The 18,715-nt window shown below is 46.6% G+C and overlaps 1 protein-coding gene across 1 annotated transcript; it reads left to right on the forward strand.

The window, feature by feature from the left end:
- Nucleotides 1–2,790: 2,790 nt before the first annotated feature.
- Nucleotides 2,791–17,016, forward strand: LOC130851301 (dihydrodiol dehydrogenase 3-like). The gene is made up of 9 exons (XM_057731414.1): nucleotides 2,791–2,874; nucleotides 5,123–5,290; nucleotides 6,826–6,942; nucleotides 8,209–8,286; nucleotides 8,709–8,831; nucleotides 11,475–11,584; nucleotides 12,522–12,687; nucleotides 14,925–15,007; nucleotides 16,974–17,016. Exons 1-9 carry the CDS (start codon nucleotides 2,791–2,793, stop codon nucleotides 17,014–17,016), a joined length of 972 nt encoding a protein of 323 aa, XP_057587397.1.
- The last annotated feature ends 1,699 nt before the right edge of the window (nucleotides 17,017–18,715 follow it).

An 18,715-nucleotide genomic window follows, 5' to 3' on the forward strand; every position in this document is an offset into this window, starting at 1 on the left:
GGCGCACCTGGCGCACTGTCAGAGCTCCAGAACACTCCTCATCTGTCCCCCTCTAACGCCACCCTTGCCCTGTTCAGGTGTCCTGCAGGTCTGAGCCGGCTCTGTCCCCACAAGGGCCGCTCTCCCAGCACGGGCAGCCCTTGCCCTAGTGCGGGGCTCACCGGCAGCAAGAGGCGCTGACGTGGGTGTCTGGCCCGGGCCAGGGGGCACCCGGGGCTGTCCCATCACCTGGCCAGAGTCCTGAGCAGTTGCGATCTGCCTCCTCCGCCTTGTTCCCAGGAGCAAGGCAGCGTGTGCACCTTGTTCAGGAGGAGAGTCCAGGCTGCTTCCAGGCCTCCTCTTGGTCCCACTGTTATCACACCAGGTCCGGAGACACAACTTCCCAGTGTCGGCCCCAGGTCTGCAGTGCCCAGTGTGTGGTCTGAACTGCCCCCTCTCCAGAGAGGATCTCCGAGCCCCTGTAACCCCCTCCTCTTCTGCGTCCCTCCTGGGGGCACAGGTCCTGATCTGACGGCTCCTCTTCCCTTCCGCCCCGCCCAGCTCTGTGTGGAGGCTTCTTTACAGCCTCCCCTGTGTGAGACCTTCCTGCTGGTCTGCAGTGTGTTTTCAGGGACAGTAGCTCCCCATGTGGATGTGATGTGATGTGCTCCTGGGGGAGGGCAGCTCAGCATCCTCTTGCTCTGCCATCTGCGTCCCCTCCCCAGACAGTGCTGTTCAGACGCGCTGTGTCCTCAGTGTAATACCTGTGATTGTTCCGGAACAGTTCCTGCCAGTTTATTTTCTTCCTTTCGTGGACTATGTTTTCCTCTCTTTCTTTCTCTTTTTGCCTTTGTTTTTTTCATCTTTCTCTTTTTGTTTGGGGTGTGTGTGTGTGTGTGTGTGTGTGTGTGTTCATGATTGGGTAGTTGAAAGATCCGCCAAATACCCACTCTTGGCAGGTCTGCTCCATGTCATGACTGTTCTTCAATAACCAGGTCCTCTTGCTCCTGGTCTTGAGATCAGCCCAACAGGAAAGTGAAGGGCTCCTCAGTTCATTTCTGAGTCTGCATATTGCCTGGCCTGTGTGTGGCTTTTTCATTCCCCTGAATAGCTGAATGCCTTACTATCCTCCAAATCCTCATCCCAGGTCTATTCAGGGTTTTACATGGTCTGTTCTACGTCTCCTCCCTTAGTCCCTTGTCCCTGGCAGCTGGGCATATACAGTCCCCCTGCATTTCTTTCTTTTTTTTTTTAAATTAATTAATTAATTTATTTTATTGACTGTGTTGGGTATTTTTTGCTGTGCGCAGGCTTTCTTTTTAGTTGCGGTGAGCAGGGGCTACTGTTTGGTGTGGTGCACGGGCTCCACATTGCTGTGGCTTCTCTTGTTGCGGAGCATAGGCTCTAGGCGCATGGGCTTCAGTAGTTGCAGAACATGGGCTCAATAGTTGTGGCTCATGGACTCTAAAGCGCAGGCTCAGTAGTTGTGGCACACAGGCTGATTTGCTCCACTGCATGTGGGATCTTTCTGGAGCAGGGATCGAACCTGTGTCCCCTGCATTGGCAGGCAGATTCTCAACCACTGCGCCACCTAGAAAGCGTCCCCACCTGCATTTCTAATGAACCATTCCAGATGCCTGTCAGTTAAGCTTGGGGTTAGTTGAAGCAGACACCAGTCTTCAGGCAGCCCCCTCATAGGTTGGAACATTGCAAGGAAGGTTTTCTGTGATCACTGCAGTTTGAGCTGAGCAGCTGCTCTTTACAGATCAGGACTGCGCTGCCCCGGTCGGGGAATGGGTGAGGGTGAGTAAATACACCAGGAAATGTCTTTCCACGCCCTTCTGGATTCTTCCTAATTGTGTGTTCACTTTGTTGCTGTAGATCTCTGACTGTTTTCCAGAGCACCGATGAGGTTTTTCAGTTAGTTGTTGGTTGTCTTCTCACGTTTCTAAGGGAGAATTCAGCACTTCCCAGCTCACCACTTTGCTGACATCACTGTGCGTGTTAAATTCTTTTTGGCTTCACAGCATCCCATTGAATCCATGCATCATAATTACCCCAACTCATCCCAAATGTGTTACAGTTTAACTTGCTTAAAGGTTTTTCTTTTCTGAATAACATAGTAAATTTTATAAAATATGTATCATTTACATTATGACAGCTTTCTAAACGTTATATAACTAGGTGCATGGTATAAACACTCGAGTTGGTTTGCACACTGCACATAGTACCCAAATCTATTACTAGTTAACCCCCAAGAGCATTTTGCCAAAATGTCTGCTTTTGTTGTCCTTTTCAGGATTTCAGCACTGTCAGGGCTGTAACGCAAATGATTTTGCTGGTGGGAGATGTCAAATGGCAAATTTATTTTCATTTGAAGTTTTCACTCTTTATTAAGGGATAACCTTTTGAAAAATGCTTATTAATCACTCCTTTAAATTCTGTGATTCTGTGTGTGTGTGTGTCTACTGTAAGATACTTGTTTCAACTGATGTTCGATCAAGATTGGGCTTCATAATTAGAAAACTGAAAAAGATTGCTAGATGGAAGTTTCTAGTCTAACACATGGTTAATTGTTGTTCAGCCACTCTCAACATTGTGTAATACTTAAGATGATATTAATAGAATAAACAAACAAATTAACTGGTTTCAATTCTCTTCTCACTCTATTGGTTATGATTCAATCACGAGCCTCCTACACTATATCTGCTGACACTGGTCAGTGCAGGTGGGGTGTTACCATCCTGGTATTCATAACCTGCGAAGGCAGAAGGAACATCAGAGTCCGCTCAGTCAGAGGAGCAGCAGACAATGGATCGCAAGTGCCCAAGTCTGAAACTTAGCGATGGCCACTTCATTCCCGTGCTGGGATTTGGAACCTATGCACCTAAGGAGGTAACAGCCATGGTCTCGGGGTTGAGGTATAAAAAGAAAAGGGATGTAACATAAGTGAATGAGGACTGAGGTAGTCAGGTGGTTGAGTTCCTGTGTGAAACTGGGAGGGCCATTTTATTCCGCTCACCAGGTTAGAACCATTCCCCGTGTGAGGGAAGAAAGTATTCAGTCTTCCCTCGCCATCATGCCCAGAAGCTGTGGTCACCACCAATTATTCTGGGCTCTGCACATCCACCCCCCATTTCCATCTCTTTCCCAGCTTGGCACAGGAGCCGAAACCCAGCTGTCAGGAACACTGACTGTAGCTGCTTTGCTTTCAGGGTGATTGTAATGGGAGGGTTCCTCTGTATGTTTCATCAATTCAAGAACTCTTTCCTCCTTCCAAAAAGACATGAGGGCTTCCTAGGTGGTGCAGTGATTAAGAATCTGCCTGCCAATGCAGGGGACACAGGTTCGATCCCTGCTCCAGGAAGATCCCACATGCCACGGAGCAACTAAGCCCGTGTGCCAAAAAAAAAAAAAAAACCAAAAAGACATGAGTCAGAGAAGTATTTGAGGTAAAAGGTCCTGAAGATGAGGTGAAAGAAAAATAATGGGAGAGGATTGCTTTTCCACTGCGGTGCCTGCGGAGTGCCAGGTGAAAAATGCTCCCCGCTGTGTTTGAACTTTTACTTCTGTTTCTGCTGGAAACTTGCTCTAATGGAAAATATAGTATCACCTGAGGGAACAAGTGACAAGCTAACCCAATTTATTGGTTTTATAATGTTTTTTTTTATTAAAGTATACTCCTCAGTGCTTGGGCATAAGAGGTGTGAGTGGACAAGGCACTAGATTGGAGGCCAGAAAGTTTGCTGTGCATCTTGTCTTTAGAGAATGTAGTTGTAAGAAAAGGACCTGGTCCTTAAACTTTGAGTCTCAGTTCCCTAATTTATAAAACAGAAAAAAATATTTGGAGACATTTTGCAGACAGAAAACAGGGCTTGTTTACTTTGTAGTGCAAAGTGGGGTGAGGGGCGGGAGGGGTCCAGGCGATCGCTCAAGCTCACTGGTTTTCATTCCTCGGTACATCCCCGAATGCCCGTGCATTTAAGGAAAACCAGGACTAGACCCATCAGAAGGCAGTTACACCAAGCACCTACCCCCTTGAAAAAGAAAATACTCTGAGTAACATCAAGGGAATATAAGTAAGCATTAAAAAAGAAGTTAATCCTGCCATTTGCAACCACATAGATGAACCCACAGAATGTTAAGCTACGTGAAAGAACTCAGACATAGAAAGATGAACACTGCGTGATCTCTTTATAGGTGGGATGTAAAACAATTGATTTCATAGAAGCAGGGAGTAGAGACATGGTGCCCAGAAGCTGAAGAAAGGGGTGGGAAAATGTTGGTCAAAGGGTACACACCTTCTGTTAGAAGATGAATGAGTTCTGGAGACCTGAGGTACAGTACGGTGACTATAGTTAATAATAAAGAATTGTATTCATGAGATTTGCAAAGTGAGTAGATCTTAGGTGTTCTCACCACACTCAAAAGGTAGCTATGTGAGGGGATGGGTCTGTGAAGCAGCTTGGTTGTGGGAAGCGTTTCACAGTGGATACTTATATGAAAACACCACTTTGTGCAGCTTGAATAGGCACAGCTTGTATTTGCTGTGTTCTGTGTGGCTACACTGGTGGACAGAGGACTCTTAGAAGCTTTCACCTTGTTTACTGATGCTTTGTACCACGGACCTTATCCCTTTGTTGACTTTGCTTCAAACGCCTCACAAGCATAGATCGTACCCATGACTACAGCTATATGCTGAGTCATTTGGGTTCTTGCAGCAAAGCACTGAAGCTGGAGGTGGTCTTGGGGACCTCAGATGCCAGTGATCAACCAATGATTGCCCGGGATTGAAGGGGCTCCTGGATGTGCACTTAACTACTTACCAGGACGTTGAGGACAACCGTTCTGAGTTCCTCAGCACACGTGCAGAGCTAACCAGAGGCGTGAAGAAAGGCTGATGCTGGACAGATCGCAGCTTGTGGGTTAGTGAAATAGAGACGCAGGATTGGAGAACACACGTATGGAACCAAGAGGGGAAAGCAGTGGGGAAGGGCTGTGGTGGGATGAATGGGGAGATTGGGATTGACATATATACACCAGTGTGCATAAAATACACAACTGAAAAGAAAAGAAAAAGCTTGTGCCTGAGCAATCTCTTCATCCTGTGGGTGTCCAACGACTCCCTTTGTTGCTTGTGTAGGTTCCTAAGAGTGAAGCCTTGGAGGTCACCAAATTCGCTATAGATGTTGGGTTCCGCCATATCGACTCTGCTCATTTGTACCAAAATGAAGCGCAGGTTGGAGAGGCCATTCGAAGCAAGATTGCAGACGGCACTGTGAAGAGACAAGACATCTTCTACACTTCAAAGGTGCTGTGTGTGGTGTGTGTGCAGATGTGTGCAAGAGGTTGTGTGCAGGTGACAATTATGTAATAGGATCAGTAGTTGTCTGGTGAACGGTTCTTATTGGTGAGACTTGTTTTTCACACATATTTATATATTAAATCTAGTAACCCCACTCCCCCCGCAAAAGAAGAGTGTGATGGTAACTTTTTCTTCATCGACGTCTTCAAGTTGTGATTGTAGAGTAAAGTCACTGTACTTCTCTGAGCCTAGATCAGAGCTGTGTGATTTCGTATGGACTAATGAATCAGATAGAACTGTGTTCACATTATAGCTTTCCTTACCATCTTTGTGACTTTCTAAAATGTCTTCAAATTCTAAATCTCCGTTCCTACTTTCATCAATAAGAGAGGGAAATAGGAGAGGCACTTTGTGTATCATAGAAGATCTTTTTTCATACAAAGATGTTTTTCACACATATTTATATATTAAATCCAGTAAGCCCACTCCCCACCCCCCAAAAAAGGCAGAGAGTGACAGTAACTTTTGCTTCATTCTTGTGTTCAAATATTTTTTTACATACATTTATTTATTTATTTATTGGCTGCCATGAGTTTTCGGTGCTGCACATGTGATTTCTCTACTTCTGGAGAGCAGGGGCTCCTCTTCGTTGCAGTGGGCTGGCTTCTCAGTGCAGCAGCTTCTCTTGTTGCAGAGCACGGACTCTAGGCCCATGGGCTTCCGTAGTTGCAGCACATGGGCTCGATAGTTGTGGCTAACGGGCTCTAGAGTGCAGGCTCAGGTTGTGGTGCTCCATGGCATGTGGGATCTTCCTATAGCAGGGCTCGAACCCGTGTCCCCTGCATTGGCAGGCGGATTCTTAACCACTGTGCCACCGAGGAAGTCTGCAAATTTTAATTTTAGAGTAAAGTCACTTTACTTCTCAGAGCCCAGAGCAGAGCTGTGTGATTTCGTATGGGCTAAGGAATCAGACAGAACTGTGATCAGATCATAGCTTTCCTTATCATGTGGGTGATTTTCTCAAACTTCCTCACATTCTGCATCTCAGTTCTCACCTCCACCAAAAAGAGAGAGCCATCGGAGAGGCCTTTGTGTATTACACAAGCTCTAGCCAGGGTCTTGAGTTATGTTCTGCCCGTGTTAATATGTTCAAAGCACCTTTTCCTACCGTTATGTAAACAAGCAGATCCTGATTCATCCTGAGAGGATGGATTGTTTGAGCAAATTAGACTAAATTTGTGCTTTTACCCTCTATGAGGCATAATCCAGATAATGGGCGTGGTAAGTATTTGCTAATGTTTTCTGTCCCTTGATTCATTGCCTTCAATTGTGAATGACATACTGAGGATACATTCCATCAAGTCCTACAGTTTCCATGGGTGGGTTAGACCAATTATGCAAATGAAAAGGAAAAGGGGCCTTTTTTCCCCCATGGTCATCCATTTCTAAGGAGTAAAAATGTCTAATTATTAAGTGAAGCAAGACAAACAAAGTTCCCTACAGCAGTATTCAACACAGCTTCTATTGCTTAACCTCTGCAGCTTTGGTGCACTTCCCTTCGACCAGAGCTGGTCCGACCAGCCTTGGAAAAGTCACTGAAAAATCTGCAACTGGACTACGTGGATCTCTATATTATTCATATTCCGGTGGCTCTGAAGGTGGGCAGTGTGTGTGATCACATCGATTTACTCCTTGTGTGAGAATGTCTGTCTACTTGCGTGGATGGTTGAATTATGGTTTTCCTTAGTAGGATGCAGCGATGATTACACTAGTGTAGAATCCTCCAAATAATCATTACTACTTATCTTTTTACTGAGTGTTTTTGAATCCGTATTTCCCTTTCACGGAAGTTTCCAAGAAAAAAGTCTTCAGCATTCTGATACCCTCTGCCTCAAACACTCGCGGACATAAACATAGGCATGTTCAGTGCAGGCCGCTGGTCATGACTCCGAGTCCCCTGGGGATTGCATGGGCACAGAGTTTGGTGCAGCCGTGGTGAGGAATGAAGCTGACCTGCACTTGAATGTGATGAGTTCATCTCCGCTTTCACCCTTTCACGTTGAGCAGATGTGGTGGGGCTCTCTCAGGGAGCGTCTAAACCTAGCAGCCCTTATAGGGCCTTGGGAGACCTTGCCTACACCATCGGCTGTTTGTAGCCCGCAGGTACTTGGCAACAGTACTGTGTGTGATCTTGATTGTAAGGTATAGAACTCTGCTCAAGCATCCTGCACAGAAGAGGTTACTGGACTATGCAGGTGGGAAGTCCCAGCCTTGGGTAGATTTCAGGATTTGGAGGACTCTTCAGAAAGGTCTCCTTTTTTTCTAGCCCTTATCACGGCATTCCTCTTGGTTGGCTTTATTTTTATATGAATGTTTTCCATTGATGGCAAATACGGCCTTGAGTCTGTTCAAGGCTCACCGTCATGAACATTTGCGAGCATGCCAGGATCGTCCACCTTCCACACCTACCTCAAGAGAGCCTTGCTGTTTCGTGTGCCTGCCCTCGTGCTATCAGATGTTCAGTGGGAAAAGGAACTCTGATTATCTAGCCAAGGCCAAGATTGCAATTCTTATGCCAGCAATAAGGCAGAACTTACTGCCTTTGCCAGCAGGACAGAGGCATTTTGCAAGAGGAATATCCATGGGGCAGAAAAAATTCTCATAAGCCACCGACAGTCCCCACTAGGATGTAGGGAGATTGTATTTATTAAGCCGTATTTTAAGCGTAAGAGGTGAGTGGAAAGCTGCCTGCTGAAGACACTGCTGACGACTCCATGTGCAAATCCCTTTGCAGAGATTAGAGTCCAGAATGTTGCTACACCTGCCCTGCGGGGTTTCAGGTCCTGGTCCTGCTGTGCCCGGCAGCCTGGCTGAGGGTGGGGGATTATTTTGTGACGTCTCTAAGATGACTGCTTCTATTCCAGCCAGGGGAGAAACTTTTGCCAAAAGACGAAAATGGAAAAATGATATTTGACACAGTGGATCTCTGTCGCACGTGGGAGGTGAGTCCGTGGAGGAGAGAGCCCAGGGAGGAAGTCAAAAGAGGGGCGCCTCCTTCACTTCTTGCACCTGTGAGAATGAGTGGTGGACCATCAGATTCCGCACTTCATGAACTCTAAAGGGCTGTTACACTGCGGATGCGGTGGGGGAATCAGTGCTGAAATGTTCACAGAGAGGAGAATTTGGGACAATGAAGATGAGCATCTCCTTCCTACCACGTGAGGGACCTTCTGCTGGGTTTTACTAACGAGGAGGCAGTGATTCTTATTCTTGTGTCACAACCTTCTTCCCCTTTTTTCTTCTTGATAATCAATGCTAAATCTTCACAGGAGACCCTGTTAACAGATATTTTGTTAGGCATTTATTTTGATCTATAGCCCATTCCAAATCATGTTCACCGCCCCCACCCCCACTTCCTCCCCAGGCCCTGGAGAAGTGCAAGGATGCAGGACTGGCCAAGTCCATCGGGGTGTCCAACTTTAACCGCAGGCAGCTGGAGAGGATCCTGAGCAAGCCGGGGCTCAAGTACAAGCCCGTCTGCAACCAGGTGAGGGTCTCGGTCTCCTCTCCTTCCTGCGCCAGGTGTCTATTTGTCCTCCCCTCTTCTTCATCCTACCTTTGTGGGACAGAAGATTCTAGAGAGCAGAGCCTCTGTCTGGAAGGGTGTGAATTGATCCCATGATGGTATCTCTGTTTGTAAAGTCTTGGTGGAAAAGTTGGGGAGGGCTCCCTGCTAAGTTGTGGGTAGGAATTTAGGGAAGGGAGAGCAGAGGAAAGAGGGTTAGAAGAGGTACCCTGAACTTCGAGCAAGCTGGGATGAAGGGAGAGAGCAGCACTGACATATACACACCACCAAATGTGGAAGGGATGGCTGGTGGGAAGCTGCTGCTCAGCACAGGGAGATCCACCTGCGGATGGGGGATGACCAGGGGTGGGATAGGGAGGGTGGGAGGGAAGCTCAAGAGGGAGGGGATACGGGGACATATGTATACATACAGCTGATTCACTTTGTTGTATAGTGGAAACTGGCACAACAGTGTAAGGTGTTACACTGCAATAAAGCTCTGAAGAAAAAAAGCCATACATAATATTTTGTGACCTGGTTCTGATTGTGGTTCACATGTCACTTTGTGTCATGTTTGTCAAGCCCTTTTCACCTAGAAGGGTTACTCAATCTTTTTTTTTTTTTGGTTTGCTTTTTGTTTTTGTTAAATTGAAGTATAGATCGTTTACGAAGTTTCATGTGTACTGTAAAGTGATTCAGTTTCATATATATATATATATACATACATACATATATATATTTATACCTTTTCAGAATCTGTTCCATTATAGATTATTACAGGATATTGAAGATAGTTCCCTGTGCTATGTAGTAGGTCCCTGCTGTTGTCTGTTTTATATACAGTAGTGTGTTTCTGTTAATGCCAAACTCCTGATTTATCCTCCCCCCATATTCCCTTTGGTAACCAGCTGTGGGAGTAGAAGCCCCCAGACGTGGCTCTAAGCGGCAGGTGCGCTGGGGGAGCGGCGAGCTCCTGCTGGGAGCGGAGTCTCTGTGTTCCTCCCCAGGAGCTGTCCGAGGGGACACGTGCTCTGCCACCCAGTGTGCACGCGCACCACGCACAGTGCTGGCTGCCCTTGCTTCCCCTTCGCTGCGCAACATGGGTCAGCGGCTCAGATTCCGGCCCTGTTTCCCAATGTGCTGCCCACAAAGGCTGCTGCGGCCGCTGCCGCCAGGCCCGCCTCCGCTACCGGCTCGGACGTCCCTCGGGCACTGAGCTCCCAGAGCTGCTGGCCTGAGGCTGCCAGCGTCGTACCCCCAGCCCCACTGTGGGGTGCAGGGAATCGCTCAGATTTCAGCCCCCCACCCGGGTGTGGGCTCCCCGCCAGAGCTTGTGTGCTCCCAGAGCTCCCAGTGGCGGAGCTGTACTCACTGGGAGCACGCTGACCAGGGGCTGCTATGGCCGGGCCGGGCCCTCCCCTCCGCACACCGTGACAAGGGGGCTCCTAGGGCAGACCCAGCACTGTCCTGTTCACACCCCCACTGAGGCCCAGACCTCTCTGCGGGCGCTTCCCGCTGTCTCTGCACAGGCCGGCAGCATCCTCTCCCCAGCTCTGTGCACACACCAGCAGGCATGCCTCTGGGGCTGGGAAGTGCAGCAAGGTGGCCAGGACCCTCTGTGCTGGTCCCTCTCTGTCCTGCCTGCTGCAGGCCGGCCGCTGCACTCTCCCCTGAGCCTCTGAAGCCCCCCATGTGTCCCAATGGATCTCCAAGCCTGTGAAGGAGGTTCCTAGCGTGAGGGAAGCTGTCCTCTTTCACAGCGTCCTCCGGGGGTGCAGATCACATCCCAATTCCTCTTTTTCTCTTTCTCCTGCCTGGTTACCTGGTGACCTTTCTGGTTTTATGAGATCCTCTGCCAGCATTCAGTTGGGATTTGGCAAGAGCTGTCCCACAGGTAGATGTATTTTTGGTTGATTTAGTTATTGGAGTCGAATTGCTTTCCAGTGTTGTGTTAGTTTCTGCTGTACAACCAAGTGAATCAGCTCTAAGTACACATATATCCCCTCCCTCTTGGGCCTCCCTCCCACTCCCCACGTCCCCCCCCACCCCTCGCCAGGTCACCACAGAGCACCGAGCTGAGCTCCCCGTGCTGTGCAGCAGGTTCCTATTAACTATCTAGTTTACACATGGTAGAGGATGTATGTCAATCCCAATCTCCCCATTCATCCCATGGGAAGAGCAGAACTCCACATTCTTCTATTCTGCCCTCTTGATCTCCACCCTCGCAATTTCTTGCTTTCTACCCAATTCCATGTCCAAGGCTCAAACACTGTGTCATGTCCCAGGTGTGCAATTAGGCATGTCTCCTGGCAATGCGCAATAGCATTTAGGAATCCAGAACTGGTCCCTAGAGATGCTTGTTCTCAGGAATGTCATAACTTTTTACGTTTTCAGGAAACAGAGATAGAAAATGTATCGTTTTCAAAAACAATCATCACTTGATGTTGATATTTCCAGTTCAAAGTTAATGTTACAATTAAATTGTAGCATTTTTTCCTTCAGCATTTTTTAAGCTTTCTTTTTACACTTTTTCCTTTTGCATTTTTTAAACTTTTAATCTTTCTCTGTCATATGAATATCACCTTTTCATGTAATCTGACACTCTTCTATGTTGTGATTCTGCAGGTGGAATGTCACCCTTATCTCAACCAGAGCAAACTGTTGGATTTCTGCAAGTCCAAAGATATTGTTCTTGTTGCCTACGGTGCTCTGGGATCCCAGCGATTACCTCAATGGTAACGAACATTACTGAAGGCAGCAAGGAGTTTACCTAAAACTCCATGTTTGATGACATATGTTCAACCACACCATACTCAGTGCTCTGGAGATAATTCTCAACTTGCTTGGGGGAGAGAGGGGAGGGACGGAAGGTATCCTTCTCTGTTATCTTCCCATCACACAGCCATTTTTGTTTTACGTTGTGTTCATCTTGTACATTATTCAATAACAAATGCCTGCATTAAAAACTATACATAATGCCCCATTTGAGACCAAAGACCTAAGCTTATGTCATGATTTCCTTATTTATTAACTAATGAACACATTTCTAATCAGACACTTTCCAAGCCTCACTTACTTTATGTCTACAATTTGGATAATAATATAATAACATATAACCCCCAGGTCTATCATGATCACAAAAATTACACTTAGAACCGTGTTTGGAAACATCTATAAAAGTACTGCACAATGTAAATAACGATGAAATGAATAGCTCTCATGTTGGGACTACTCAATGTTTATCAATACCTGAGAAAGGTGAAAATTAAAAAATATTTTGCAGTCTTTTCCTTCTCTTTCTCTATCATGGCCTTGTCATTACTTTGGGGCTATGATTATAGAAGAAGAACAGACCCTGAAAAGCAAAAAAGAAAAAGATCCATGCGTTTAGCAGTACTGGTCCCAACTCCAGCATGCATCCAACAGACCTGGAGAGCTTTGTAAACCCAGCCTGGGAGGTCCCGCAGTTGAGTTTCTGATTCGGTGTGTCTGCAGTTAAGCCATGGAGTCTGCATGTCTCACAAGGTCCCAGGTGACACTGAGGCTGCTGGCCCAGGGACCACAGTTTGAGAAGCACTGGTCTGGCGTGGACCTACGTGGTGTCTTTGGGAAGCCAGCTAACAAGCTGAATACTCAGTCTCAGCTCTTCAGCATTTCCGAATTTCCTTGCAGGATGAACCCGAATCTCCCAGTTCTCTTGGACGACCCCGTTCTTTGTGCCATTGCGAAAAAGCACAAGCAAACCCCAGCTCTGGTCGCCCTTCGCTACCAGCTGCAGCGTGGGGTTGTGGTCCTGGCCAAGAGTTACAATACGAAGCGGATCAAAGAGAACATGCAGGTGATGAGTGGGGCTGGGGCACAGGGCTCCCCACCAGGATCCTTCACGAGGATTTGTCCGGCTCTCAAGACCATCTCTGGGCCAAGATGAGTTACCTGTTATTTCCCGTGCCCGTGTGCCTCATGTATATTCCTCGTGGCTGTCTCCTCCTGCTGTGGCAACAGGACAGGTGGCTTGGCTGCGGAGGGTGAAGATGGGACAGAAAACAGAGGTTTTAGTTCCAACTTCACATCTGCAATTTGTTCTGTCACCCTGTGCAAGTGACATCTTCTTTTCTTCATTCTCCAATGAGGAAATTGGATTATGTGGTTTTCTTAGACCCTTTGGGCTGCTACAACCAATAGCACAGATTGGGTGGCTTAGAAACAGCGGAATCTGATTTCTCACTGTTCTAAAAGCCGGAGGTGAGAGATCATGGTGCCCGTGTGGTCAGGTGAGGATGCTCTTCCAGGTCACAGACGTCTCCTTGCCTCCTCACATGGTCGAAGGGGCAACAGAGCCCTCCCAAGTGTCTTATATGATAGATGATGTTATTTAACTCTCATTCATGAGGGCTCCAGCATCATGAGTTACTCACCACTGCAAGGCGGCCCGTTCTAATACCATCTCAGTGGGGGTGAGGTTTCCAACAGCTGGGCAGCACACAGATTCTAGCAGCAATCTTCAACCTCTGAACCATCATGGTTTTATGCTGCATTTCTCTGGATAGTAACACAGTTTCATTTTCATACTTGTAGTCTCCCTGAGTTTCTGCCTCTCCGAAGAAGATCCTGTTCAAGACTAAGTCCACTCTTGCTAGGGTGTCTGGCTTTTGATTTCTGTGTAGGAGACCATGAATACACCGTTACCTCAGCTGTACAGCCAAGTCTCCCCAGTTGAGGGGTCTGATGGAGAGATCATGTATGCATCTCGTGATTCTGTGGTGTGAGAACAGCCTGCACTCAGCTCAGCTGGGCTCCCTCACGTGTGTGCAGTCAATGCCGAGCAGGTTGGCAGTTGTGCTCTAGCCGGTGGGGTGGCTGTTGTCACAGCAGCCCGCACCCTTCTCCACACTGCTTTTCGTGTGTAGCTGATGGACTGTGGCCACTAACCTGGTGTTCATCTGAGCACAGGGGTGAGAGCCCAAGGCAGTGACTGGGAAAAAAACCCTGTCGTGTCTAGGCTCAGAACTGCCTTAGCATTTCCTCTTCCAAATTTCATTCTCCAATGCAGGATACAGGTCAGGCCAATTCAAAGGGCAGGAAAGTATTACTCTGAAAAATTGTTTTTGTCTTTGCATCCAAATTTAACTCCATATTACAGCTGGAACTGACTTTCTAATGTGATATGAAGATGGATATATGTGGGTTTCTGTATGTTTAAGCGGAAATCTAAATGCCCCTATTTCTCACAGATTTTCATGACCAGCTCTGTCATATATCAAGTGTCCAGAAGTGCATTTCTGGCCTCTCTCTTCTATTTAACTATTTACTTTTCTGCACTCTCTTTCTGTAGTGGAAAGTAGTCTTGCTGTTCAGAACGGTACTTTGTTCTTCTCCAAGGTTGTCTTGACTGCTCTGGTTACCTGTTCTTTTATGTAAAACTGAGGATCACCTTACCCTCTTCATACACAGAAGAATGTATGTTTAAGGCTTTGGTTCCTGTTGCTTTGAAACCCTAGAGCACTTTGAAGCAACGTGATTCCTTTACAAAACTGCACTTTCCATTCCGTGACCATGATATGAATGTTTAAGTGTTTGGGTGTTCTTTAATCTTTTCAGCACATTTCATACCTTTCTCCACAAAGGCATTGGAGAGGCTTTCACAGGCGGGTCCTCCTTCCACTACTCGCTTAAGCTAAAAACTGTGTCATGTGTAGGGCTGGTGGGAAGAAAAACGCTGTCTCATGTCAGCTCCAGTGAGGTATTTTCTCCGAATTGTCCACCTGCCCCTTTCCTTGGAAAAAGATGATTCGAGTTTCTTTGTTTCCTGTCACAAGCAATTCACTTAGAAGGCTTTGGGACGGAAGCACTGTAGGCCTTTGTTCTGTGAACTGGAGCAGAGAAGGAGGGGGAGTGGGAAGGAGAGGTGAGAACCCAGCAGAAGGGCTCCCAGGCTGGTCCACTTGGAAGCTGGGGAGAGGCAAGGCTTCCCTGCACCCTCTTCTTGTCCCCATCCAGCTGGAAAGTCCTCCAGTGCCCAGGGGGAGGCCAGCTCCTGGGGGATAAATTAACGTGAAACTTCTTTCCATTCTGCAGGTGTTCAACTTTGAACTGACTTCAGAAGATATGAAAGCAATTGATGGCCTCAACAAAAATTTAAGATATTATGATTTACTCATGTAAGTGACTTGCAGATGTTTCATACACACTGTGTTCTGTAGAGGCAGGTCAGCAGCGGAATTAGCTTTCTGAAAACTTAGTGTCAGGGAGACAAGCCTGATTTCCAGTGTAGAAGGAAACCAGGGCTTCCTGTAGACCTCAGCCCAGAGGTTTCCTCCAGGGCTCAGTCTCTGACGTGAGAGAAATGTGAGCGGGGCCCAGGGCAGCCCTTGAGTAAACTCACCAAAGTGCACATCATGGTGAATTCACTACTTTATGTCCCTAATCTCTGTGGCTGGTGCACTTCCTCTCAGGGCTGATGCACCCGTTAGACACCCAGGCACAGTGCCTCCAGCCCGCTATTCTCTTAGGGCCCTATGACAATGCTTCATCTTTAATTATTTTTACAATCGGGGGAAACGATTAAATTAGTAATGACCGTGTCATCATGAGTCCAGCCTGGATATGTTCTTTCCTATCTGAACACAGCTGTGAATGTGTGGCTGGTGTGTTTTATGGAGGAGGCACCCACGGAGGCCAATGTGCATCGGGGCTGGGAGGGCTCCGGGGGCCGGTTCCACCCACTCCCCTAGATGTGTGTGCCTTTTCTCCCTAATGGCCATGTCCTTCCCAAGACACCATCCATTCCTTTCAAACTTATTTCTTTATTGGCCTTTTCCCCCCATGTTACAACTCCCATTTCCTCATCCCTGTAATCTCACCAAACCGAGTTACAAATGGATCCTGAACTTAACTGACCCTCCAGTGAGTGACTGCTGTTTTCTTAGCGGCACACACCCAGGTTAGATCGCCTGGGTCTCTCTGGTGTGTTGAGTCAAGACTCACCCCACTGCTGCCCTTGTCCATCAGGGGTCCCTCCCCTGGGGGCCCCTCCCTCCTTGTCTTTTTCTTCTTCTCTAACGTGGAATTCAGCTGCTCAGTTACTGCAGGAGGAAGTGAGGACTGAAGAGAAGCAAGACTAGTCAAACAGGGAGAAGTTTGGAAGGGAGTTGAGACAGGAGGGGACACAAAGTAGTGAGGAAATGGACATTCAGTTTCAAATCGAAAATCTCAAGAGTCTCTTTCTTGTTTGTAAAGAAGACATACACACACACACACACGTGCACGTGCGCGAGGGTGAGACAAAAATTATTCGCCCTGTGGCTGTAGAAATATAGAAATGTGTGTGTGTGTGTGTGTGTGTGTGTAATATGATTCTGAGGAAAGACTGGATTAATGAGAAAACGGTGGAAAGTTCCTTTCCTGTGCTCGGCGTCTGTGAAGTGTGTTTCCACCTTCTCCTTCAGTAGGCTGCGGAGGCCCGGACTTACTCATCTTTGTGGACTTAGGTCAGCGGCACAGCTCTTTGCACAAGGAATTGCTCAGAATGCACTCTTTAAGGAATTGAATGGGGAAGGACAGATTTAGAAAGAGAAATCAGAACATGAAAGAAAGGAAAACAACAGTGATACTCATTACTGAATAACGTGTTCTCAAGTAGTATAAATTAAGAAGACAGTAATCACATTGTGCAGGTATGATTATTTAGGTATGTGATATCTCTTCAATAGAATAGAATTTCCTTCACGGAGGCACCCTGTTTTGGGGAGGGTGCTCAATATTTGTTTGTTGAATGGATGTATGAAAAAAAGCCACTAACTCCTCAAGTGCGACCCTTCCCATCATCTACGCTCAGACGTTCCGCCTGGGGCTGACAGGACCTCCATGTGCGGCCGTAGTTCCCGCCCCGTGTCATACATTGTCCTCTGAGCCAGACTGCTGGCCGCGGGGGAGGGAAGGTTGCAGGTGCCGCTGGGGACTGGGCGCAGGCGCCGTTTGCACAGGGACGAGGCGGCTGCGCGTGTGCCTGTCGGGGTGGGAGGAGGCGCGTGTTCCTACACGGGGAGTTCTCCCCCGTCCACAGAGTAACGCTGCCTTTGACGACATGGCAGAGTTAATAAATGAATCCCCCTCCTTCTCCTTCAGTTTCGCGGACCATCCTGAGTACCCCTATTCTGAAGGATATTGACCCTGAGCCATCCACGGTGCCTTCTGCCAGAACTTCTTGCTTCTCGGGCTGTGAGGAGGATTTCTGTATTTGATGGAGGTGTTTAAAAGAAGGGTTTGAACTTCTGAAATTGTGTTTTTCTTTTAAAAAATTTATGAAATAATAAAGACTTCAAATAAGGATACTAGTTCTTCCGGATAAGAAAATAATACATACAAATTGCAGAAAAGTTGGAGAATACAAGGGAAAGGGTAGAAAATAAAGATAACCTGTGATTCACCCATGTAATAACGTTGGTGCATTTTCCTTTGTCGATGAAAAAAGAAACAATCTAAGAAAGACAGGAAAATTTCATTCCAGGCAAATTTGAGAATTATGACCCAGGAAGAGCATGTGAGGAAGCTCTGAGAGCTGCTCTGTGCATTAGAAGTCAAGGCGCAGTTACAGAAGTGTTGAGACAGAGGGCTGTACATTTAATGACATGTCATTGACAGTTTACATGATCCAGATCTGAGTGCCATGATGGTGGGTCACGTGACCGCTGGCAAGAAGAAGAAGGAATGTCATCTTCTAAGCCGCCGTCTTGCTGATGCTAGGAGAACGTTGCTCTGTATGGCTGAGCAGGTGTTCCCGCTGATGGGGGAGCTTTGGTCCACGCGGAATGCAGACACACGATGCACAGTGAGGGGAGAGAGGAGGGCAAAGGGCAGAGAAGAATCTTTTATGTCGAAATGTTCTTGACTTTTCATAAAGTATGTATTTTATTTCACACCTTCATGATATCCCTATAAAAATACATGTTTCTTTACAATTGGAAATAATCTTCAACATACAGGTTGTATACTTATTTTTTTACTTCGCATAAGTATTTTTGTAAGCTATCAAGTATTATCTGGTGGTTGCCAAGGGGAGGGTTGGGAGAGGTTTGGAGTGGGTGGTTGGGGTTAGCAGATGCAAACTGATATATACAGAATGGATTTACAACAAAGTCCTATTGTATAGCATGGGCAACTATATTCAATAGCCTATGGTAAGCCATGCTGCAAAAGAAGATGAAAAAGAATGTATATACTGTATATGTATAACTGAGTCACTTTGCTGTACAGCAGTAATTAACACAACATTGTAATTCAACGATACTTCAATAAAAAATAAACTAAAAAACAATTCCAGTATTATATTTTGCTTGTTGTAAAGCAGTGCATCTTATATATTTATTTTCTTAAAACTATTAGAAGTTCTTTATTAAATTTTTTTATTGAAGTATAGTTGATTTACAATGTTGTGTTAACTTCTGCTGTACAGCAAAGTGATTCAGACACACACACACGAGCACAGGCGCTCCCGCACGTGCTTGAGCGTGGGGCAAAAATTATCCGCACTCCGGTTATGTTAAAATGTCCATAAATTCTACAGCTAGTGTGCGTGAGTGTGTGTGTACATACACGTATATATACACATTCTTTTTCATGCTCAGCATTTTGATGAATTCTTATATATTTTACCACTCATTCACTGATTTACTCAGCCAAAGTTTATTGAACATTTTTTAGTAAGACATTGATCAGTAAGTAAAAGAGACGATTAAATTAAAGTAAGAAATTCTTGAGTTTACAGTCTAGGGGAGGATGAAGACTGTGTATGAAATCAGGAGTGTTTAGCTATTAGAAACGGGTATGTGTCTTTGGGAGGTAATTCTGCATAATCTCTCGCAGTTCTG

This window comes from Hippopotamus amphibius, chromosome 4 (genome assembly GCF_030028045.1).
Source record: "Hippopotamus amphibius kiboko isolate mHipAmp2 chromosome 4, mHipAmp2.hap2, whole genome shotgun sequence".
Lineage (NCBI taxonomy): Eukaryota > Metazoa > Chordata > Mammalia > Artiodactyla > Hippopotamidae > Hippopotamus > Hippopotamus amphibius.